The sequence below is a fragment of the Poecilia formosa genome, unplaced genomic scaffold, assembly GCF_000485575.1.
Source record: "Poecilia formosa unplaced genomic scaffold, Poecilia_formosa-5.1.2 Scaffold153, whole genome shotgun sequence".
NCBI classification, from domain to species: Eukaryota; Metazoa; Chordata; class Actinopteri; order Cyprinodontiformes; family Poeciliidae; genus Poecilia; species Poecilia formosa.
In genome coordinates this window covers 567,866-592,097 of record NW_006800092.1, presented here as the reverse complement: position 1 = coordinate 592,097, position 24,232 = coordinate 567,866, and the positions used below count along the sequence as shown (strand labels likewise).

General features: G+C 39.1%; 3 protein-coding genes across 3 annotated transcripts; 2 read left to right on the top strand and 1 right to left on the bottom strand.

Moving 5' to 3' along the window:
- The first annotated feature begins 2,447 nt into the window (after positions 1-2,447).
- LOC103146166 (EGF-like repeat and discoidin I-like domain-containing protein 3) lies at positions 2,448-12,600 on the top strand. The gene is made up of 10 exons (XM_007563952.2): positions 2,448-2,648; positions 5,599-5,724; positions 5,806-5,937; positions 9,203-9,316; positions 9,435-9,616; positions 9,690-9,845; positions 9,938-10,082; positions 10,474-10,676; positions 10,794-10,949; positions 11,360-12,600. Exons 1-10 carry the CDS (start codon positions 2,573-2,575, stop codon positions 11,501-11,503), a joined length of 1,434 nt encoding a protein of 477 aa, XP_007564014.1. The 5' UTR covers positions 2,448-2,572; the 3' UTR covers positions 11,504-12,600.
- LOC103146167 (uncharacterized) lies at positions 12,375-14,993 on the bottom strand. The gene is made up of 4 exons (XM_007563954.2): positions 14,891-14,993; positions 14,286-14,463; positions 13,978-14,198; positions 12,375-13,841 (listed from the first exon to the last, which is right to left on the bottom strand). Exons 1-4 carry the CDS (start codon positions 14,912-14,914, stop codon positions 13,536-13,538), a joined length of 729 nt encoding a protein of 242 aa, XP_007564016.1. The 5' UTR covers positions 14,915-14,993; the 3' UTR covers positions 12,375-13,535.
- A 5,837-nt stretch (positions 14,994-20,830) lies between these two features.
- Positions 20,831-23,124, top strand: mibp2 (muscle-specific beta 1 integrin binding protein 2). Its single transcript, XM_007563951.2, has 8 exons — positions 20,831-21,099; positions 21,502-21,592; positions 21,797-21,845; positions 22,041-22,230; positions 22,315-22,386; positions 22,485-22,591; positions 22,670-22,761; positions 22,837-23,124. The coding sequence occupies exons 1-7, from the start codon at positions 21,074-21,076 to the stop codon at positions 22,753-22,755; spliced, it is 621 nt and encodes a 206-aa protein (XP_007564013.1). The 5' UTR covers positions 20,831-21,073; the 3' UTR covers positions 22,756-22,761; positions 22,837-23,124.
- The last annotated feature ends 1,108 nt before the right edge of the window (positions 23,125-24,232 follow it).

The following is a 24,232-nucleotide window of genomic DNA, read 5'->3' as shown; positions in this document are numbered from 1 at the left end:
TATATAAAAACAACAACATCAACAATCAGTTGGAAAATCTTAATTGGCATTACAGCATGCCAAATTAATTGACATTCTAATGGACAATTTATTATTGATGGTCTGCTCCGAATCAGTTGGAATGCCGCATTGTCTATGATTCATATGACAGACCAAGCAGTAAATGACCTCATGTAGCTTAATGCTATACAGGCAGGCTAGAGGGGCCTCATGAGCACATAACATCCAAAATACAAACCTCAAAATGCATACAAACAGATGCAATTTGGGGGAAACATTTGATAGTTATTTAATTTAATGTAGATAATTTAGTGATTTCTTCTTATGTCATTGTTCCAGTCTCAGTCAATCCTCTCTTATCCTGCAAATAAACATAAATAAATGAGTTTGAGCTGGTGGGTGTGGTCTCAACTAAAATTGGGCCTCTAAATCAAATTCTGCTAAGGGCTCTGTTCATCTAGAATGTCAATCAGTAGTACTTGCACAGATTTGCTTAATTTTAAAATTATATTTACGTATTTTGTTTCCAGCTCATTTAAATACAAGTGCATTTTTGGGATGGATTTTAGCAGTCATTTAATTAGTGCTCCTCCTGACTAAAGAAAGAAGAGGCCTTAGAAATAATACAGGCTGGGTTCTGTTCTATTCCAGCTCTGTTGGCAGCACTCAGAGCTGAGTTTTCCCACAGGGATTAGGTGGAAGTACTTCACTGTTTCCCTTTTTCAAAAATTTCCACAAGTGTGGAGGTTGGTGGTGGGGATGGTGAACAATAATTTATTAGTACGCTTTCTGACGATTCGTCTGACTTTTTAATGCCTATGTGTGACGCGCTATGTGTTATGCAGGTCTATTCATGCACAGTTTTCAGAGGATTAGTCTTTGGGTCCTTCACCCCTCAGGGATACACACTAAAACCAAAACCTTACTGCTGTCATGACACAGAGGTACAGAGTGTACAGGTAGAGTGTGAGTGATATTGAAAAGTCATGAAACCATTTAGAAAAAAGTGATTTAGTTTCCCAATTCCTCCATGTCATATCCACTGTTTCCATAGACATAAACAAACAAGTCCTTACACATTTAACTATGGCATATGTTATTTTTTTAAAGTCTTTGTAGTTAAGTAATTTCACAAACCAAGAAGATATAGAGTCTTACATTTTTTAAAGTACAAGCAGTTTTATAGACCTCCATTTTAATTGAGATCCCTATTTGGGCAAGTCATTTTTTATAAATGTAAAAAAAAAAAAGAGAAAAAACTATGAGCCCTCAAAATTATTATGGGTCTATTTTTGGTTGCAAATTATATTTATCAAAGCATGTAACAGATCATGAGTGAATCGAGAAAACTTACTCTCCAGAGTGTCCCTAGGAAAAAAACTCACTCATATGACCCTTAGGATGCTCAAACAGATTTGTTTTATATTTACTTTGAAAGCTAAAATATATATTTTTAAATTAACAAATTAAATATGCATCATTTTAGAAGTACCACATTTTTTTCATTTTGATTTTTTTTTCGTTCTTACATTTCTTATGCCATTTTTGTAATAATTATACCAAGTACTCTGTGACGAGAACACAAAAAATAATTAATTTTCTAAATATGTGTAGATTAAACATTTTATGTTATGGCAGCAAATTTTATATCTAAGCAATAATGCAGTAAAAAAAATTGGCTCAGTTTTTAACTCTGTACTGATCTGTTGCTGAGTAGTGATTAATTTCATTTCAATGAAAGTTTTATCAAAATTCAAATTTTGAATTTGAAATTTGAATTGAAATTCAAACTTAACCTGATGCCACTTAACATCAGGTTAAGTAACCTTAACCTGATGTTAAGGTCACTTCGCCTCTGATGGTCACTTAACCTGATAAGGTTAACTGACCTTAACATCAGGTTAAGTGACCATCAGAGGCGATTGCTCTCTGCTGAGGATAAAGGATGAGAACAGAAGTGTCAGTTTTAATCCAGACGCTGCTCATATTGCCCTTTGATAGATCTAAATGAAAACCTGAAAGAAACAGTGGAAGGACCACCATTTTCATAAATAAATATATAAATAAATGTTACAATGCACTGAAGCCATATTCATCTTTAAATTCACATTCATTAAAAAAACATTAATATGTACCTGTAAAGGGGTCGGTAGAATAATGGTGGACCCTCCTGGTCCCTCCATGGTGGCGCCACTGGACTTGTAGTAGAAATGATATCCGTGATTGTAATTTATGATCACATGTTGCAGAGAAACGATTCTGGAGGATTCCCTTTTTTAAGAATGTCTTAAAGAGAAATAATGTTAGAAATAATAGGCAAAAAATCTGAGAAAATATTGAACTCTTTCCTCTTCCAAGCTCCCAGTACTATGTCGCATTGACGTAAACTCTACCGGGAATTAGCCAATCAGAAAAAAGATCCCAGCTCTCTCGCCGGAGTAGCTAGTCCGCCTGAATGCTGATATTTCCGACAGCACTTTAAAGCAGCGCTTGTTGAATTCAGGGTGACGCGCAGAGCTGCAACCCAACAAAACTCATCGGAACAAACTTAGTAAGGGGGGAAAAAACAATTATGAAACCTACAGGTAATATCACTACAGCGGCTTTAGGATCCTTCCTTCTGCTGCTTTGCGCGTGTTCAGCCAGAGGTAAGTCTTCTCTATAAATCTGAAACGACACGTCTCAAATCAGATTTACTGTCTTCAAAACTTCTCGTAAGATTTTATAGCTTTTGGGTGTTGGCTCATAGGAACCTTTCTGCAACTGAATCTAGACTCCATCAGAGCTCTTTTTCCCCCATCGTAACATGTTCTCCTTTTTCCGTCGAGATGTAATTTTTGTCAATAGAGTAAAAAATAATAATTAAAAAAAGCAGCTGATGAGTCTGTTTGCTTCCTGTTTTTGTAGCCTATAAGCCCAGGTATTAGTATATGAAATTAATGAATGAGAAACAATAGTTTTTTTCAGATGTTTTGCTGAATGAGGCTAAATTATAATTGATACGCAAGTTAAATCCTTCCTTTAGCTACCAGGTTATTATTGTCATGAACGAATGATCATTAAATGTGACTTAACTCTGTTATTACACGCACCACTGTTATTACTCAGGTCTATTTTGTGCAGAGGTTTTTGTTGTTTTTCTGCAAGAAACCGGTTGGTTAAATAAAGGCTTGCACTGGAGTTGTGTGGTTTGTATTATGCGCCATTGGCATTACACTGCAGGCTACACAATGCTGTGCAAACATTACGAGTCATCCCCCTATGTCTGTACAGTCTGCTTCTAAACTTGTGATCTTTCAAGAAAAGCCCACAATAAGTATTTCCTCTGTTTTTTTTTGTTGTTATTTTGACATTGACAGTTTTGTAAACTCTTTTTTTCCCGTCCCTACCTCTGAACATGACGATATATTGATCAGTGTAGTTTCAATAAATCATGAAAGAGAACAAGTAGAGAACAAATAGAGAAGACCAAACAAAAACAAAACTATCTGACAGTAAGGCAGATCTGAAAGTCATGTTGACAGCATAAAAATGGCACAAACACGTTAAAGGTTTCTGCTAATCAGCTTTATCTTGTCAAACTGTGTTGTTTTTGGTGTTAGGATGGGAACACGTTTCCCTTATGTGATAATAACAAAGCATTTAAAGGTCTAATTTAAATTGACCCATTGATAAGGTGTTGTGTAGGTTCAACACTGGTGTTGCTTGTATTCAGCAGCAAAAGAAGTTCAAGAAAAACCACAAAGAGCATTGCAGCATTAGAAAGAACATCTGACCGTTTGTATGCTAAATAGAAACAAATACAGAGTGACCCAGGACACTTTCCGTTGGCAAAGATATGCGCAAAGAGAAAATATATTTCCTGTTTTGCTGTTTTATTTTGTAGTGTTTACGTTTCCGTGACTGCTTTCTGGTGTTGGAGGTTGTGCAGATGGTGCAGGAAATAACACCATATGTGCTCCTGTCTGGAACAAGCAGGAGCCAGCTGTCCTCTCACCTAACTTCTGGCCAGCCTGCGGATGTGCCGCTGACCCGAAGGAATTACAATGTGCTGGTCAGCTTTGTGGCCACCAGGTGCTCTGGGTTACTCGAAGAATCGACCTCTTTCGCCGTCATGTTCTCATATGCGCCCTTGCTCATCTGCCACATGTTGGTCAGGTGTATCCTCAGCTTCTCCTCAGCCGCTGCACTGAAATGTTGTGTAACTGCTCAGAGTCCTGAAAGGACTGCATGCTTCTGTCCAACCCAGCTAATCCCACTCGATCCTAATCCTGAGGATAAACAGCGTCGGTTGTCTCTGACGGGTTCGCAGAGGCGAACTAAACTATTTTCAGATATTTAAATATCTAAAAGTTATGATTATTTATTCTTACCTGTCTACACATTTTTGTCTATTGTAATTTTTATGTTTCATTTCCAGTATTAAATTTTTTTTTTATATCAGTTGAAACTACTGGGTCTTTGTGGTGTCTTGTAGACTCAAAGTGTCGAGCTTTGAAATGTTTTTCTCGCCTTTTTAGTGCATATGTGCAATTTTTCCATAATTTTTGGCTTCATTTACAAAATAGATAACATATTTAAAAAATAAAGCACATCAGGCGTTTATCAGGATCAGGACAACCTTGTTTCTGTATCAGTTTTGTCTTTTCAAGGAAATATAAATGAAGTGACCAATCACTACAAGTCAAAAATTCCTTGTGTGTGTGTGTGTGTGTGTGTGTGTGTGTGTGTGTGTGTGTGTGTGTGTGTGTGCAAACTCTGTGACTAAATCTGTTTCTGACTGTTTGTATATTACTTAATCTGAACTTCAGATAAAAACAGGTAAAGTTCCTGATCACACAGGAACTTCACTTAACCTGTAATCTAAACACTTGCAGGTTAAAAAAGTGTAGAGATAACTTGAGAAAGTGCCTGCAGAAATCAGCTAAAGGTTTCATCTCTGTAATCTTTTGCTTTTAGTTGTGGAACAGCATAACCCTGTTTTGCAGTTACTGCTCTGTTGCACGTGGCATTGTGTTTCCTCTGCTTATAGCATTTAATTAAATACTCCCCACGACAGAAAGGTTGAAAATTATGCTATCAGTGATTTTTTTATTGTCTTCTTTTATTATGAGTTTCACAGAAATGAAGCACAATGGGCTGTGATCAGTAATGGCACATCAAAACTTTTACTAAATCCATCGTCATGGTAAAATCTTTTGGCCAATTTGAAATCAGGCGAGGTTGCTTAAAAAGTATTTCTAAGAATAGAAACACTTGTGGCTTATTTGAGATGTTTCCGTATTATTAAGCGAGTCAGACATCATTTCTTAACATTCGTAGTTCTGGTCCTGAGACTTTGTTGTTGTTGTTGTTATGCAGGCAAGTTACAAACCTAGAAGATAGCAACTTCAAAGCAAGAACATCATGCAAGCAGTAGGATTATAGTATTAAGTCGTAAAATGTCACATTTGTTTCTCTTTAATAAATGCACCAAAACTAGAGCAACCAGTAGCAGCAGCACATGTTGTAATTTTTTACTTTATGATCATCGTTTGCGAATTGTTTTCTCTGCCAGCGCTAATCCTCACATTGTCCAATCTCCTTCTCGTGTTTAAGGCGACTACTGCGAGGTGAACGCCTGCCACAATGGAGCGACGTGCGTGACGGGAGTGGGAGAGGATCCTTTTATCTGCATCTGTGCAGACGGCTTTGGTGGAGACACCTGTAACCTGACGGAGACAGGTAGAGTAGAGAAGGCGAGTTCTGCTCGTGAACACGTGTGGCAAAAGACTTAAGACATTTTACCTGTTCTTCTTCCTCCAGGACCGTGCAGTCCTAACCCGTGTAGGAATGACGGCACCTGCGAGGTCATCGCTCCGACCAGACGAGGGGATGTTTTCAATGAATACGTCTGCAAGTGCCAGCCCGGCTTTGAAGGAGCGCACTGCCAGATTAGTGAGTTGCAGCTGCCCTTCCTTTGCTTGCTACTTTAGATCGGCATTACAACTCCAGAGTTGGTTTTTGCTTTCCCTTGAGATATATGAAGGGCTTTTAAACTACCTAGTACTGGCATGGAACCTCTTTTTGTAGGAAGACACTGAAAAGCATTTGTAATAAAAAAAGAAAAGAAAAACTTGTTGTGCAAGTGAAGTGAATATTAACTTTTTTTGCAAAAAAAAAAAAAAGAAAAGAAAAATTGTGCAGTATGAAACGAAGGCGGCGTTCATTGAGATCTTCTCGGAGTGCTAGCACAACATCAGCAGTGAAAGAGATGTGCCTGCTCAGGAGATGCATGAAAGGGTCTCATTCAGTGGAATCTGTGGTGTTTTTGTTTGGCTAATCAGTGAAAGCCCACTCCAAGTCTCTTAGCATTCAGATTTCCTCCTCTCAGGGTCAACACTTCATCTATTTGTGCTGAAGCTTGACCCAAACTCATGAAGAATTTCAATTACCATCTTGGCATGCAATTACAGTAGAAACAGATGTTTTATTTGTGCAAAAAAAAAAAAGGGATACTTTGAAAACACACATGAAAGAAAAACTCAAGAAAATACTCAAAACTGTAGAACTATTTATACTTAATTTTTTCCAGAGGTTCTATTGCTTTACAGATGAGACACTTTAGTCAATGAGCCTCCCACAAAGTCCACTATATGACCAAAGAGATTGCAAAGCAACTTTGTTGTTTGAACTGGTCAAACCTGTCCCATCTAACCTGAATAGATAAAACCATAGCGTGGACTTGAAACTGAAGCATTTCTGGTCATTTTTAGTGTAATCTGCTTTATTCCAATATCCAGAAAAAGGTTGAATAATGATGAAAGCAGCTGCAAGGATCCACAGCTCAGTTGGTAGAGTCTGCAGAGGACAAGGGTTAGTCATGTTTTCCATGAATCTGGACTTTATGGCAGAGTGGGGCAAGACTGTCGAACTCCTAAAAGAAAATAAAAATAATAACCTTTTTCCCCTCATCCTTCAAAGCAGCACTCATTTTAAAGTTTTAAAGTAAACAAACAATCCAAACACATCATGCAACATGGCAAAGGCTTCAGCATGGTGTGTTTATTGGTTTTTGAGCAGCGTCAGGGAGGAAGGATGAAGCTAAATACAGAACAGTAATTTGTTAAAGGCTGCAAATGAGAGGAGGGGAGATTCAGTTTTGAGCACGAAAACAACCCTGGACATTCAGTCAGAGCTGCAATAGTATGGCTTATTGGAATAGCTTCCCATTCAGCCTAATTGAGCTAGGGATATTTTGGAAAGAACAACAGGCAGAAATGTCAGACATTAGATGTGCAAACCTGTTGGAAATACACCCTAAAAGACCTGCCAGTGTGCGTAGTCGTAATGAAACGTGAATAGGTTTAAAGGATAGAAATAGTTTTACAAGGCACCATACGCTAACCTATTTTGGTGTCTGTTTCTCACCCAGATCATTTGTAATGCATGTAAGCTGCTCTGAGCCAGTGATGTCGCAGCTAGTCACGCATTTGTTTCTAAATTTTGACCAATCCTCTTAGCATTTACAGGAATAAGACCAAAACAGTCACCTGGCATTACATCAACAATGTTGTCTGCTTTAGTTCAAAATCCTCTGGGTGTTAGGGCGAATGGGGGCAGTTACAGTTAATGTTAGGTTTTAATATTGGCAGCAACATGAATAAAATATGTTATTAGACGCTTATTTTATTGCATAACTAAGAGCATAGAAGAAACAGTTGTCATTTTCTGGTGTTGCTGTAACATTTGCCTTGCAGTGGTTCAGAAAGTCTGCAGACGGGGTGAGAGGAATGTCTGATGAGGTTTCTTTGAAATAGATCTAGATAGAGGGCAGGTACACTGTGATGACCTCAGCTCCCCTCACTATCCTCTGCAGGGCTCTCCCAGAATACCACACTGAGCTACAAAACACACAGACCAGGACTTTGCAGTTTTACATCCTGGTTAACATCCAACCCATTGGATCAAACGAACTGCCCCATGGTGATAAAAAGAAATGTCAAATGTCAGCATGCAGAAAGTATCACTGCCACATACTTTTCACTTTTTTAGCAAATGAATTTTATTTTAAAGATAACATCTGTCTTCTTACTGTTTAATTTGCCACATTAGCCCAATCTTGTGAGTTCCAGTCTTGATTCGTCTAGAAATTAAGACTCCTACAGAATGTAGGGTTTATTAATAACCAGTCAACTTTAAAGTAAGGGTTGGACGTTGTTGTAGAGAACAGACTGGTGTTGGCATTACAGCTTGAATTTTCCAGTTCCGGCTCTTTGTACTTCACGCATTGTTTATTGTTCCGTTGCCATCACTACTGTTACTAGGACATGATCAAAACAAAAACAATAGTTACCGTTATGTGCTTTTGGAAGATTCAAGTTCAATGATCCAATAACAACCATAGGTACTCACGTCTCTTTTTGTGAGAATTACTTGCCTGCCTTGGACATAGTCCCACATGCAAGGCATAAACAACCAATAGAAGAAGAGTTCAAGAAATGAAGCATAAGCAGAAGGTAATTTTACCTTCATAAAATATGCCTGCATGCATCAGTAGACTGTGATTCAGTGGGTCGTTTTAGTTTGGAGCAGATCCATTTGTGATCAACGAGAGGTACAACAACCTGGTTCGGTTGGAATGGGTTCTCAGTCCAGACGTTCAGGCTTCCAGGTCAGCATAATCTGTCTGTCACTCATGTGCCACTGACCCATCTGTCTCTAGCAAGGGTTATTTGGGTAGTTCTGACCTGTGAGCTGCTTTCCTGAAACATGTGACCAGAACACCTGTTTGTTTACTCACCGGGTAAGCAGCAAGAAGATGTAAACAACAGCCTCTAGCGCTACCATAATGAAGTGTCTACAGAGAGTTTCATGGCGTCATCGCGCCTCTAGTTGCCGTGTAACAGTGCCATCTTGTGGAGATTAGGGTGCACTGTGTCGAAATTTGGGCACAGGATGTCACTGCAGACATGTTGTGTTTCTACTAGGGATGAAGTGAACTCCTGTGTGATGATACAAAAACCCTAAACATCTCATGTACTAATTTACTTTCATGTTAGATTTGGAAATAACTCCCAACATCACTTATTCCAGTTGTAATTATGAGGGAGAATGATAATGAGTTGTCCTAACCACTCACTGCATCAGATGTCAGACAATTATAGTTTTTCTGTGCTGAATATTTTCTTGCTGTGTTTTTTTTTTTTTTTTTGGTTTCCAGATGTGAATGACTGTGCCAAAGATCCTTGTAGAAATGGAGGAACCTGCCGGGATCTCGACGGGGACTACACCTGCCAATGCCCGTCTCCGTATGTCGGGAAGCAGTGCCAGCTACGTAAGCTCACCAGTTACACTTTCTGCGTTAAAAAAAAAACTAAAAAACAATTAATCAAGCATAAGCTCTGAGGAAGAGAAATATAATTTGTGAAGCTAAGTTGATGTTTTCATCCTAGGTTGCATTACCCTGCTGGGTATGGAAGGAGGAGCCATTGCGGAGTCCCAGATCTCTGCGTCCTCTGTGCACTATGGTGTTCTGGGTTTGCAGCGTTGGGGCCCCGAGTTGGCCCGACTCAACAACCAAGGCATTGTCAACGCCTGGACGTCAGCCAGCCACGACAGGAATCCCTGGATTGAGGTGAGACAAGTGAAGATGAAGGCTTTCAGGCCTGGGACAATGAGCCTTCGATGTAATCACAGTTTGTCTTCAGATTAACATGCAGAAGAAGATGCGTCTGACGGGCATCATCACCCAGGGAGCCAGCCGCATGGGCGCGGCAGAATACATCAAGGCCTTCAAAGTGGCCAGCAGCCTGGATGGAATCAGCTACGTCACCTACAAAGGAGACGGCATACGAAGAGACAAGGTAGTTTTGTTTAGCAAAATCTTACCTTTCATTTCTCATTTCCTTCAGTGAACTCAATTCTTTCCATTCCTCCTTGTGTTTGTGGGCTGCAGGTTTTTGTGGGGAATGTTGACAACGACAGCACTAAGACCAACCTTTTTGACCCTCCCATCGTGGCGCAGTACATACGCATCATCCCCGTCGTTTGTCGCAAGGCCTGCACCCTGCGCATGGAGCTGGTGGGCTGTGAGCTAAATGGTAAACAAGCAGGAAACGGCTACATATTTCAAGCCGTTATCGATAATTTGATCCGCTTTCCTGTGACTGAAAATCTTTTCGGGAAAACAGAGTAAATGTTTCTTACTAAAACAGGTTTTAGTAATTTTGTTCTCTTTTTGATCTGCGTTTTGCTACTCTCTCTTTACCTCTTTCGATTCCTGCTTTCTTTTTTATAAGGACATGGTGTCAAATTGGTTGAAATCATCTGCGGCGGGTCCTTTAAAAGCTGGATAAAGTTGATTCTTCTTTTCTTCTGGGTGTATTCACTTTCTTTTCCCTCTCTTTTCTGCTCTTTCACTTTATTTCCCCAACCCCTCCCCTTGTCCATCCCCTATTTTTTTCTTTTTTTCGTTTTGCTTCGGATTCACAGTGTATTCAAACACGGCAGGTTGCTCCGAGCCCCTGGGAATGAAATCTCGACTCATCTCAGATGATCAGCTTTCAGCCTCTAGCACTTACCGCACATGGGGGATCGATACCTTCACCTGGCACCCTCAGTTCGCCCGGCTGGACAAGGCGGGGAAGACGAACGCCTGGTCTCCCACTCAAAACAATCGCTCCGAGTGGATCCAGGTTAATAAAAATAAATAAATCAGCGATCGATGTTGGTTTGATGATCGGTGCCTTTGAATCCAGTTTAATCGGAAAAAAATCGTACTGTGTTTCTTTCTTCTTCTGCTCGCGCCTTAGGTGGATCTCGGTAAAACAAAACAGCTCACAGGCATCATCACTCAGGGAGCGAAGGACTTCGGGGTGGTGCAGTTTGTTTCAGAGTTTAAAGTCGCGTACAGCAATAATGGAGAGTCTTGGAACGTCGTTAAAGATGGAAACACTGGCCGTGATCAGGTCAGACGTGCATAAATGTTTGAAATGTTTTTCCATAACGCATTTTTGTTCTGTAAATCTATCACTAATCGTGGCACCTTTGGCAAAGATGTGTAAAAATACAGAAAAGAAGCACCCTGTTTCAGCTGCTTTAAGCTTTTTAATTATTGCTGTAAACATAGTTACATTTATATAAATATTATAGGTGTTCTTTTCTGATTTCTGAATTTCAATCTTCTCTTCCGAAACACCTCTCTGGTCGTGCGCTTTTAGGCAGACGTTGCTGCTCAGTCTGATAAGTGTTTAACTTTTATGAAACTTATGTTTCAGCTTGATCATAATACTTCGGCTTCCTCAAGTGTTTACCTTAAAAACCTAAGCAGTTATTTTTGCTTGATGCTTAAAAGTTTGGTTTGAACTCTTATCTGCAGATTTTCCAGGGAAACACCGACAACAACTCCCACAAGAAGAACGTGTTCGAACCGCCGTTCTACGCTCAGTACGTCCGAGTCATTCCCTGGGAATGGCACGAGCGCATCACTCTACGCATGGAGCTGCTGGGCTGCGATGACTAAACCGCTGATCTTCCCTCGTCCGTTTCTTCCACGGAACGTGGATTTCATCTTGCTGACGCTCTGCGGAGACGACGTCTCCCGAGTAGTTTGGACATTAACACTCATAGCACTTTCTCGTTAGTGACTTTTTTTATGTTTACATGGCTACATTAATTGACATTCCAGCCTTTTGGTGAATTACAAAGCACTTATTTGATTAGTTCTAATTTTAATAGCTTTGGACCGTGTATATATATGTGTGTATATATATATATATATATAAATGTCTTTCATTTGGGTAATTTACAGCCTGAAAGGATTTGACATGGTTTTTAACAGTATGCAGAGAACAAATGCTAGGCTCCATTTTGGCGATCTCTGACTTATGCAAAACTTGCAAAAATATTTGAGGAGTTGTGAAACACAGTGCGAGTATTTTTTTTAGTATTTTTGCCCCAGATAAAGAGGATATCCAACATTAGATAGCTGAATTGGTTTCTCGATTGATGGTTTTTATGTCATTTACATAATTTTCTGTGTGTAACTGCTTTAATTTGATATGTACAACAAACACGAAATATATTGAAAATATTCAGAAACAAAAAAAGATTGTTCAGTTTTTTTTAACTCCTTGTTGATCTGGAACTAAGATTGTTAATAAATGTTAAACAAAATCTCTTCAGTGTGCTCTGTGCATGTGTTTTGAAATGTGTCACCCAACTGTCATTGCCTGGCGATTTGAATCCTATTCCTTCCTGGGGATAATGAATTGCGATGCGTCAAGAAGGACATCCAGGGTCAAACACCGTGGAGCGGTGGAGGCTGCTTCCTCAGGACCTCAGCAGTGTAAGGGGCTCATCACCAAAAAGCAACTCTGAAACCAAGGTAGTAGTCAAGTGAAACTTAGCAATTTATTTCAGGAGTCTCACTTTTATCTTCTTTCACCTCAAAAACTAACCTCAAACCTCAAAGTGAACTAATCTTAGCAGAAATTAAATCAGTCCTGTATGTGTTTAATGCATGTTTTCATTCTGCAGGAAATTAATCTCCCCTCTTGTATGTGTATAAGGTGTTAGACTTGATGTTCTGCAGATTTTTTCTAATTTTGTAAGGCAATTTAAAAAAAATCCATATATACAAATATAAAAAAAAAACATTAACATATTCACACATTTGGTGATCTGTATGAAATGAGTTTTAGAATTATGAATAAATCCATTGTTTAACCCTTTTTAAGTCAATACAATCTTTGACAAGCAGCAGCGCCGCAGAGAAACACCTAAGGTTACCGTTCAACATAAAAACACTGAACATGGTCTGAGTTGAGTCATGATAGAAAGTTACTTTGAATGAAAAACATTCAGGTTGGACGAACAGCTGCTTGACAATAACTGGTGCAGCAGTGTCAGATTTGTCCTGCAACTGAGTATGTGAGGGTCAGTCTTCATTATGGTGCACAAATATTCAATTAAGGACCATCTCTCTGCAGTGAACAGTACAGGTCTTATATCTCCTGTTATGACAGTTTTCACCTCTCACAAGTGTGACATTTTATGTTTGGGGGGGGGAACCACTTTGCTATGCAAAAAGGTGCTTAGTGTAAGAAAATTTCCCTCCACCCTTGATGCTGCCAGGTTTCAAAGCCCTTGTGTATTTTGAAGTTATTCGCATTCAAAGCATAACAATCTTGATGTTTTCATAAGTCTAAAGTGGCATGAAATTTGAAAAGGGTTGTGAAATTCAAATCTCACTTTGGCAGCATATGTAGTGCTGTAAAATGCTTGCATATGGAAGCAGTTAAGGTTTTTGCCTTGACTGCTGAGATTTTGCAGGTTTTGCTACCAAAATTAGCCTCAGCAAGTACTACAGTTATTACTGGATTTTTGACAGCAAAAAGTTTAGGAGGAAGCAGCCTGGCAATAAAAAAAAAAAAAAAAAAAACGCTGTTAGAAGTAAAATATTCCCGCACTAACCGATCCAATTACTCCAATCATGTGCAGCGATGAAGCTAACTCGCGTCTTCTTCTCGAAATCAACAAGAAATGTCAAACTTCTACACGAACTCTGCTTCAAACAGAACCCTCTCGATTTTCATCCTGACCTCGGTCTTCTTTGCGGGACTCAACTTTTTGAACATTTTCACCAGGTTCATGAAGTAGAACTCGTCACAGTCCTGAGGTTTCTCCAAGTTCACTTGCAACATTTTGTCCCGTTTGGTCACAGCCAGCTGACCAAACGTTCCCTCTTTCTCCGCAGTATCTTCACCGATCGCCATGCCCAACACGTTGCTGCGCCCTTCCTGCTCCGCTCTGCTCAGGGAATCCAGAGCCATGTCTTCACTCTCGCTATCATGGGTCTCCTGCAGAGACATTTACACCAAAATGAAAAGACTGTAACAATTTGAGTGATACTGACAAACATTGATTGCAACATCTTAGGAGTCCAACAGATCAATCAGAAGTTGCCAGAGCATTTGCTGACATCAGTTTTCTTACCATGAAAAATGAGGAAACCGCTTTCTCTCCATCAATCAGTATTTTGCCTCTTTTAACTAGTGAAGCTCCATCCTGTGGGTCGTCGTGGTTCTTTTGCATCTCTTGGCAGAACTCGATGTGTTTGTTGAAATCGTGCTTGCTTCCCAGCATGGCTATGCAGTACAGACAATGGTAGTGTGGTCGTTTGGCGCAGTCCAGTCCACATTTATGGATTGTGTACTCTGAAAAACAGACCAACAAAAGAGAGCGTTGATAAAGTACTGTAAAATCTGTTCATCTACTCCCTTGAAAAGAGAAAAGAAGATTACCTCCAACATGACAGGCTCTTTTCAGGTGATACTCTAAATGGAGCATGACTTTGGAGCGCTTCGCAGGCTTGAAGAAGGCCGGTGTGCAAAAGGGACAGTGATACAGACCTGGAAAGCAGCAGGTCATGCATTTCTCCACAATCGGGAAGGTCATTCCTCTTTGGATGGTTACATGAAGCTTTAAAAAAAAAAAAAAAGAAAAAGAAAAACGGAATCTTAATTCAAGATGGCACATTAGCTACATTACTACATTAGCAATTAGCAAAACTTGGTGACCACAAGCGCTTTGAATGAAATGCGAAATGCCTGGACGCCAAAAACAGAACCCCATACTCCACGCATGGAGGCATGTTATTTAGGATGCAGAAGTCTGCGCAAATTAATAGTGCGCCGCAGTAAAGCTTCAGAATGATACAAACAATCCACATTTACAGTAGTTAGGTAACACGTTGAGGAGCTAGCAGTACAATAAGCAACCACAACTTGGTGCAAATGCATCTTTATTGGAGTAATATTTATCTAGCTACTGATTGAAGCTAACTCGGGAGTGAAGCATGCTACTCTTGAAGTACAAATCTATATTAACTGCAAGTATATTTCATTACTTGTCGGGGTTGAGTGTCTTCCATCTTTTCCAAAAGTTGTTGTCCTCGCCTGCTTCTGTTCTTCTTCTTCCTCGTCCTTGTTTTATTCTATATTGGTCGGCGAGTAGCTGAGCGGCGCAGTAGCTCCACCTTCTGGCCAGGAGTGCAGGTTAGAAAACAAACAAATTACAAATGAAGTAAAGGCTTGACAAATTTAATTTTTATAACTAACTGGTCTTATGAACGGAATACAGTGTGTGCGCATGTTTGTTTGAATGTATTTAAGCTGTAAGTGTATATGTTAGGTTACTGTCAATAAAAAGTGTTATTGCCCGCAGGTGGTGCGTTCACGATCCAGTCCAACACGAAGCAGCAATTTACCATATAAGCGGAATGAACATTGTTTTAGAAGAAGAACCCCCTATGTTGTCTTTATCAGTAAATCTCCATGGAGTCCTGCTGCTTGTGCTTATTTTCTTAGTTGTTACAAAACCACAATTAATGTTACATGATCAATTTGTTCTCTGTATATATTAAGTCCGGTATGTTATTTCTACTGGATAGGTTTTGTTATTGTCCCTTCATGTGCACTGCAGGGGATTTCAGCATTTCTGAGTTCACTAGCTCTCCTTTGAATTCTGTCAATTGAACCTTTTGCTGACTGTGTTGCCAAATTGTTAATATTCCCTACCTAACTGATCTGTAAAATTGTGTTTGTATTTGCCAACATTTGATTAGTTTTATTGTCATTGTACAAAAGCTTTTGCTTAATACCTTTTGATTAAATATTCAATCAATACAGCTGTTTTCCAAGGTCCGTCCATTCTCTTATTTTGGTGAAAAATCCTTCCAAAACTCTCTCATTCTCCCTTTCAGTGAGTTACAAGATATTGACTGATTGCTGCTTAAAATTTGGGTTCCTTTGCTGTTTTACTGTTGCTCTCATGATGTTCTAACTATTCAATTTCCTTCCTACTTATGTGTAAAATAGACTTTAAGAGCAATTTTTTCCTTCAATTTTTATTTAGAAGACATCCAAACTTTTTATAACAATGTGTTCTCCGTTAGATTGGCATTGAGACTGATCATAAAAAGGAAAACCTCACACAGCAGCCAGCAGATGGCGGTCAGATGTTGGAGAAGAATTAGACACAAACAGAAGCTGAAAAACGTCTGAAGCAGGTAGAAAGCTTCAAGATGGCTTGCTCATTTTAAAACTCTACAGTCTTTGTAAGTGAAAGGTTACATTCATGTTTAATTAGTCAATGTCTCAGTGCAGTCGGCTGGATTTCCCTACATAGAAAACTTTTTACCACCAGGCATAATTAGTAAATTTGACTGCCAGGTTCCACCTGGAATAAATAGATTTTAATCTAACTACTGTATGTTATTAGATTGGATATTTCTATGTAGTGGATTTTTTTTCTTTCTTTTTTTTTTTTGTAAAAATGATTGCATTTATGTTTGTTGTGAATTAGCACCACTGAAATAAACTGAACTGAATTAAATTGACCTAAACAACAAATTAACTTTTTTTTTTCCTGCTAAATTTGGGGTATAACATGAAGTCATTTTACATAACAACCCTCAAGTTTATGAGACATTTATATCAGGGAGAGTAATTGAAGTAAAAAAAACAAAAAAAAAACAGTGTCCTTTCAAAACAAATCAAGGCTGATTACTCACAGAGTTGTACCACTCTCAAAAACAGCACTTACATCTTATATAACAGCGGCTGGAAAACACGGAGCTCTGTTGGCATAAAACAAGAAAGATTTGTTAAAGTTTCACATAAAGCCTTAACAAACCATTGAGAGAGGACTGAGGAAACGTCTTTGGAGAAATGTCTTGTGGCTTCACAGCGCCTGGAGTTCAAGTAAAAGATAGTGAAACTCTGAAACTATATAAGTGTGTCATCTCATTTATATGGACATTTGTCCATAACTCACACTTTAGTTGTATTCCATAAACTTGCACTGAGGCAATTGAAAATCCCCCCATTCCTCCATGTTTGAAACCGTCATTGGAAATCAGATGTGCTTAGATTTCTTATTGTTTTATATAATCAATGCAAAGCAAATTATGACCATTTTTTTAGGCAGAAATGGGAAACATATACACAATGTATGATTTCACTCTTACAAATCAATTAATAAAAGTGTCCGAAACAGATCAAAGGTGAAATAGCCTGTAATTACTTAATGAGTCCATATAAAAAAAATTTGTCTTACATGGTTATTGATGTTTATCCCGCATAATCATTTCCTTATCAAACACAAGCACAGCATTATTCATTTTGCTGAGATGCATTAGAGCCTGCAGCAGGATGCTTCACGTGTTTCAAGACAATTTGACATGGAGCTGGGGATTTTTGCACTGCAGTTTAGTTCGTGTCTGTCATTTAAAGTGAGCATGAATGTTTCTGCAAAGCTACATTTAACACTCCCTGCAGGGTAGGGCATATTGGAGATGGAGGCTGTTGCCTACCTTCTTGGGGGATGGTGTCCGTCCTGGACTGGTCACCAGTCCATCACAGTGACACAGAGACATGCCAATCTGAATGCAGAGAAGCAAATGTGTATCATCACGCTAATGTGAACAGGAATTATGTGACAAAACCAGCTGAAACAAGCCCCTGAATGCAGTATAACAATGCTCTCAAACATGCACTCTCATATTTCTACTTTTTCTTTCAGATTTAGTTCGAACAACGGCTAAGCGTTGCTTTGTTTGATAAAATTCAATTGTATCTCAGAAACTTTACATTCAAAAGGCTACCATATATCAACACAACACATCTTTTAGATACTGTACATATTTTTTTTTGGCAGTCTACCTCTAAAAAGAAAAACTTGATTTGTGCAAATTATTGCAGAGGAGTTGGTTGTCCAACTTTGTAGTCAGAGATGCAACACATTTTTAAACCTTTCTGGACAATTAAACCAATATATAAGCTCCAGACTCAGTCTGCTTCACATTGTCAGAATGAAAGTGTGCAAAAACTGTAAAAAGAAATCCTACAGGCTGAGCTGAATCCCACATTTGGCCCCTTTGTCTTCATAGTTGAGGGCTGCTGAGGGTGTAAACCCCAGCATATAGGTAGCATTTTGGTGTAACCTCAGGGAACTGTGTCATGAGTCTGGAAGTTTCCTTACAAACGAGAGAGCAGCAAGCTGCATGCTGGTGAAGCAAACGCGACAGCAACAGGAATGTGTTCAGAGACGCTTGTTTGTTTTGTGTCTGGGATCTTGTACGTGATGCTCATGAAGAGTTGCTGTGGTTTATTACACGTTATTTCCAAACCTTTGCCTGTTTGATCCAGACTACGATTTCAGCAATAAAATGATTGGTATTTTGTGTCATAAGCTCAAGGTTTTCTAGGAATGAAAACATTTGCGGTCCCAACTTACAGATGTTTTCTAGGGCAGGGCTATTATCATTGCTGCACACAACAACATTGACAGAAAATCAATAATGGTGAAAAACTCATGTAAAAGTGCGTCACCGTTTAGCCAGTTAGAGATCATGTCCTCACCGATTAGATTAGAGCAGCAACAACCGTGACGCTCAAAAGAAACGCGCTTTATGTTCCCAAACCGGTTTCTAAAACGTAGTTTCCGTCTTTTGAAGTTTCTAAAAGGTCTCCTTCCAGGATTTCCCTGCATTTAGTTTTATCCGTCTTCTTGTCGAGTGTGATTAGTCCACAGCGTGATGCTGCCACCTGCTTGAAGGACTTCTTGTTGGCTCTCCTTGCCATGTCTTGGTAGGTTTGCAGTTCTGCCAGCAGATGATTGATTGAACAGTACACAGCTACTGGACTGATACTGAGGTTATGTCACATACATGTGGAATCTGTTCCCTAATTAAGCAGCTTCTGAGAAGGTAATTGTTCGCACTGGGTTTTATTTAGGTGTGTCAGTGTAAATACAAGTGCACTGCCACACTTTTCAGATATTTGTGAGAATATTGCAACTATTTGAGTAGTTTTCTTCCTGCTTCACAAATGTTTACTACTTTGTGTGGATCTATTGCATAAAATCCCGAACAAAAACATGGAAGCTTGTGGCTACAATAAGACAAAGTAGGAAAAAGCTTGAAGCCTGAATGCTTTCGTGAGGCACTGTCGGCAAAATCTGGTTGGATACAGAAGTAGAATGTATGATGCACTGACTTTTTAATTTATTGTATTTACAAATTATATGATGTGATAAAAAAAAAAAAAACATCACAGTTTTCAAGCCTTGCAGTGGATTTCAATAATGATGCCCAGATAAATTTGGAATATGTAATATACACAGTTAACGTGTATTAAAAAGTGTTGGTAATGCTTAAAGGACAAAACTAACGTAAAGCATGTGAGACTTCCAGGAAGATAGTTGGATAAACTGTCAAATCAAGGTCAGCGTACAGTATGGTAAATTGCTTGCTGCAAGGAGTTGCGACTGGGAGCATGAGTGGCAAAGGCTCTATGCAAATTCATAGAAAGAGAAATACACAACCTTGCAAATATGTATCAGTTTTAACACATCGGTGCAAATCTGAATTAACCCCACTTGTTAACCTCTAACTACCAAGAATCACTCAGTCACGTTGGCAAATGTGACAATATTCATCCTGTCATGGTGGTTTGGAAAGGAGACGTGATTTGGAAGAAAAGGCTTCTTATGACTTACTGATGATGGCAACGTTTATGGCAGACTGATTCACTTATCTTTGGTCAGCTCATGTGATGCACCAGGTTTAGTTTGAGATTTGTCAGTCAGAACCGAATCCAACCATTCAGGAGCATGATAAGCACCATATAACAAGTCGTCTTGCTTAAACTCATTTTTGGGTAATCAAAACAATTTTCAGTCTGGGTTCTTGGTGAACTTTGTCTTTGTTTTGATAGCAAATTGTTAAGTGCAACCATTAAAATAAAAATAAAAATAAACTACTGTCTTCTGATAGGTGTTATTTAACCTGAATAAGAAATTAAGGAAAATATCATCACTTCTACTCTCCTTCTTACAAGTCATGCTCATTACAAGGATGTGATAAGAAAGCAATTAATAATAAATTTCACATGTTATTTCAATTCTAGGTTATGCCAGGATGAAATAAAAAGGATCTGGTCTTTCGCAGATTCTAAACTTATTTCAGTCGGTCCTCAATAGTATGAACTCACTAAACAGACACACCGTCATTACAAGATGAAGCTAAAATGGAGAATGGCGCTTTACATTAGATTAAGACGATGTACGATCTATAGTGGACTTATCTTGTCCTCTATAGGTTTAACTAAACCAGGTAAAATTTCCATTTGGGATTTCTATAGTATTTTTGAATTGAATTGAATCACATTTATTATGACTTGATGCAAGAACACTAGAAAATGAAAAAAGTAAAATTAAAATGTACTTCTTCCAATGACTGTATATGTTGATTTACTCTGTGACCACTCAATCACTTCTATTTAATTTATTTTAAGTAGCTAGACATATTAGGTTTCACCACTTTGAAGATGTCCGCTGACTTTTATCTATTCAAGTGTAACAAGAATTTGTCAACTTTGGGTAGCTGTTATTTGGCCTTCTTTCTAAAAACAGTGCAGATATTGTCTTTATAAATGTTTTTGCCTTATTGGAAAGACATTGCAGAAGCATTTAGTGAGTCAGGCTGGGTTCCTCTCTTTCAAAAACACTTAACTTATTTCCCAGCTCCTCAAGCCTCTTCTGCACCTACTAAACATAAATGAAAACTTCAGAAATAATTAAGATGTCAAAAAACACGAGCTTATTGTTTTTCCTTTTATTTTTTTTTAAGTATTCATCTATATTTGTGTTATTCCGTTTTTTTTCCTCCCTCAACCGAGCTGTGGTTTTTGGTGGGCGGAGCCAGTATGACCTACGAGAGCACTCGCTCGTGATTGGTTACTCGGCAAACCTCAAAGTGTTTAAATATCCAATCGCGAGACCTTTTTCAGTATGTGTGGAAGCAACGGAACAACGAGGTTCTCTCTCGGTGGAAGACCGCGGTCCGAGTGACAGCTCGTCTAAGCTCTTACCCTACTCTCTAAACTCAAGTACCATGGAGGAATCGAGTAGTTGACGTTTCCTGCTGCAGCCTTTCTCTTTTAAGCTTTCTTCCCGTCAAATCATTGTGCCTCTGACCCGGTTTTTATTGACTCTGAACGACTGACTCAAGCTTTTACCATCCCACATCATGAAGTACATCATCGGCATTGGCGGGTGAGTCGAGATGCTAAGCTAGGCTAGGCTAGGAAGGCCTTAAAAGGACGGTGCACGTGGGACTGCGGAGTCATTGCATCCGAAGAAATACTTAACTTATGTTTTATGTTGGATGTATTTTTTATGGAATATATTGCTAACCCAACAATTAAGCGTGATTGTTTTTTTTGTTCGCTTTTTATTTGTAAACAGAAGCTAGCTGTTATAACAAAGTAACAGATGGCTCATCCGCTTCATTGAGTCATCCATTTCCTGGGATGCTTTTGCTTACGAAGTTCTATGACACGGACACTTTATTTTACAACATACCGCAAATGATTCTCTTTTAAATAATTTTAAAAAAAATGCACTTTCGCTATATTTTATATAAATGTCTTATTTTCACCTCTTTATCGCACGCAGCGTGACCAACGGAGGGAAGACCACCCTCACCAAGCGGCTGATCCAGGCCCTTCCCAACTGCTGCGTGGTACACCAGGATGACTTCTTCAAGGTGAGCACCGTTCCCACAAATGCCTCTTGGATTTTTGTAGCGTCTAGTCAACGTAAGGGATCAGTCTGAGTAACGCAAGTCAATGGTTTGTCTTTCCTTGCCCACTTGCATTCGTAGATGCAGTATAAACTATTCAACTTCCATATAGCATAGCGTAGGCCTAGCAGAATGTACCTGGGTACATCTTATCAATGTATGTTTCAGCCCCAAGATCAGATTGAAGTTGGTGAAGATGGCTTTAAGCAGTATGATGGTAAGCTTGGGTTTTTATGAAAGGGTGTTTTTTTTTGTGGGCGCTTTCTGTGTGTTTTGCTTAAAACTGTAACGCTGTCTCATTTGTAACCTGCATGCAATTTAAAAAAGAACAAAAACTCAAATATCAGCTTTACTCACTCTGCTATTTTTCCCATACACCTCTCTTTTCCTTCCCACTTGCCTCTCTGTTTAGTCATCACTGCCCTGGACATGGACGCCATGATGAGCACCATCTACGCATGGCTGGACAATCCAGTGAAGTTTGAAAAGTCTCATGGCGTTAATAACACCCTGGACACTGAGATTATGCCGAAGTCTGATCACAGCAAGGACGAGGAGACTCACATCCTTATTGTGGAGGGCTTTCTGCTTTACACCTATCAGTAAGTCCTCAACTAAACTAAATGCGCCTAAAATAATAAGCTTGAACTTTGCTTAGAAATACTGATTGGCTTCTGTGTCTGCAGGCCTTTGATTGACGTGTTTAACCAGCGTTACTTTATGTCCATCCCCTATGAAGAATGCAAAAAGAGGAGGTGGTAAGTGCTCCACTATAGTGCTGAACTTGTGGTTTTGAAGTATGTCCTTTATCATTTTGAGCTTGTTTTGAAATGTATTTTTATTATTATCTATGCAGCTCAAGGAACTACAAGGTGCCTGACCCACCTGGCCTGTTCGACGGCCACGTCTGGCCCATGTATGAGAAACACACACAAATGATGGAAGAATCAGGTGTTGATGTCTGTAAGTATGGTTTTATTGAAAAGATTGGACGGCCTGTGGATGTGCCGGTATATAAAACTGTTGTGTTTTTTTTTACAGTGCAGCTAGATGGAACCCTGACTAAGGAGCAGCTGTTCAACTTCGTCTATGGTGACATCCTGAATAAAATCCAGAAATCTCTCTAAACAAAGGTACTAAAATCATTTGACTGTCTGACGTGAAGTCGCACAATCAACATGAGTTGCTGATTTGTTGTTCTGTTTCAGGTCAACTGATCGGCTAAGGAAATCATGTACTCAGCGCAACCAGAGGACCGTCTTGCCTTAATTATTTTATTCTTTTGCCTGGCAGTTTTTAATTGACTGTCAAGATTTTTTTTTTATTATTATTTTTTTTTATACACAAAGTTTTACATCATACAATGTTGGCATGACTTTTCATCTTTTCGTATTTATTGCTTTGTTACCGCCTACACTCCTAAGAGAGATAATGGAAATATTCAAGAGATGGTTGCACTATGCTGCATGTATCAATAAATGATTCTTCTGCCAAAACTCTGTAGTGTTTCTTCTTCTTTTACCTGAAACGGTTCATTCTCAAAGATCTGAAATTATGAAACCTCTCATCCTCAAAGTTGCCAACTCAGAGGTCAACAGGGTCACCGTGAGAACATGATGTATTTCTCTCTGTGCCGCAGCTGGTGCGAGTGATAAGTGACGTTATGAGTCAGCCTCGTGACTAGCAGTGGAGTACAGTACACTCAAATTCAGACGTGGGGGAAGATGGTGGGTGGGGCATATTTCCCTGGCTGCACTTATAGCAGATTACAAATGATGTAATTCTGTACAGAAATGAGTAAAGTGCTGCTGATATTGACTAGTCACATTCTCTACTGGGGATAAAGAACCGTAGTTATTTGGTTTTGAACTGATGCCCATCATGAGGCTTCACTTGCCAAAAGCACAACAATCCTATCGCAGATAATATTGACCAGTTTGAGGCTTTAGACTTCTTTTTTCTTTCTTTTTGCAAACTCATTTACTTGGACTTGAAATGCCACAGAATACGATTTCATTTATTTCAAAAGGGACAGTGCTGCACTTTACAAAACATGCCAGAGTTGTCCATAAAGGCTTGTTTTGTTCTGTAGTCCCTGAGGGTACCATCAAATAAATGACTCCTTTTAGTTCTGCAAAAGTTTCTCTCAATAAATTTGACTAGGTTGAAATTACTTTAATGGCCAGTGTAAGAATTTTTATTTTGGTTTTTGCTACAAAATGCTGTTTGAAGATTTTAGTTAAAACTTTAAGGATATTGCATTATCTTTGCCAGCTGCATCAGTTTTCTTGACTTGTGCGTATCGGTTTTTGCAGTTGTAGTAATCTAAGTGCAAATCTGAGTTGAACTTCCACAGAAATCTAGAAACTATGTGGACAGTGGGCGTGTCCCTCAGGGTCAAATTAACTTCACTTTTTCCTTCCCTGGTGCTGCCATGAAAACACATTATGTCATGCAGCCAGGCAGGCATGTATGGAAGTGGGTCAGAGGTCTGCATACTGTTTGTTGGAAAGCGTCCGCTGGCCTATGTTTGAGGTCATTTCCTCAGTGCATTGAAGGTTCTATTTATCCAAGCGCCATGCTGTTTAAGGCAAGCTGGTATTT

Bases quoted from the DNA above. Each gene is read 5' to 3' on its own strand.
- LOC103146166 (XM_007563952.2), top strand. From the start codon at position 2,573: ATGAAACCTACAGGTAATATCACTACAGCGGCTTTAGGATCCTTCCTT. The intron at 5,938-9,202 runs GTGAGTTGCAGC...TTTGGTTTCCAG, and splicing joins AGGAGCGCACTGCCAGATTA to ATGTGAATGACTGTGCCAAA. The intron at 9,317-9,434 runs GTAAGCTCACCA...TTTTCATCCTAG, and splicing joins CGGGAAGCAGTGCCAGCTAC to GTTGCATTACCCTGCTGGGT.
- LOC103146167 (XM_007563954.2), bottom strand. From the start codon at position 14,914: ATGGAAGACACTCAACCCCGACAA. The intron at 14,464-14,890 runs GTAATGAAATAT...TTTTTTTTAAAG, and splicing joins AAGACACTCAACCCCGACAA to CTTCATGTAACCATCCAAAG. The intron at 14,199-14,285 runs GTAATCTTCTTT...TCTGTTTTTCAG, and splicing joins AAGAGCCTGTCATGTTGGAG to AGTACACAATCCATAAATGT.
- mibp2 (XM_007563951.2), top strand. From the start codon at position 21,074: ATGAAGTACATCATCGGCATTGGCGG. The intron at 21,846-22,040 runs GTAAGCTTGGGT...CTCTCTGTTTAG, and splicing joins TGGCTTTAAGCAGTATGATG to TCATCACTGCCCTGGACATG. The intron at 22,592-22,669 runs GTAAGTATGGTT...TTTTTTTTACAG, and splicing joins AGAATCAGGTGTTGATGTCT to TGCAGCTAGATGGAACCCTG.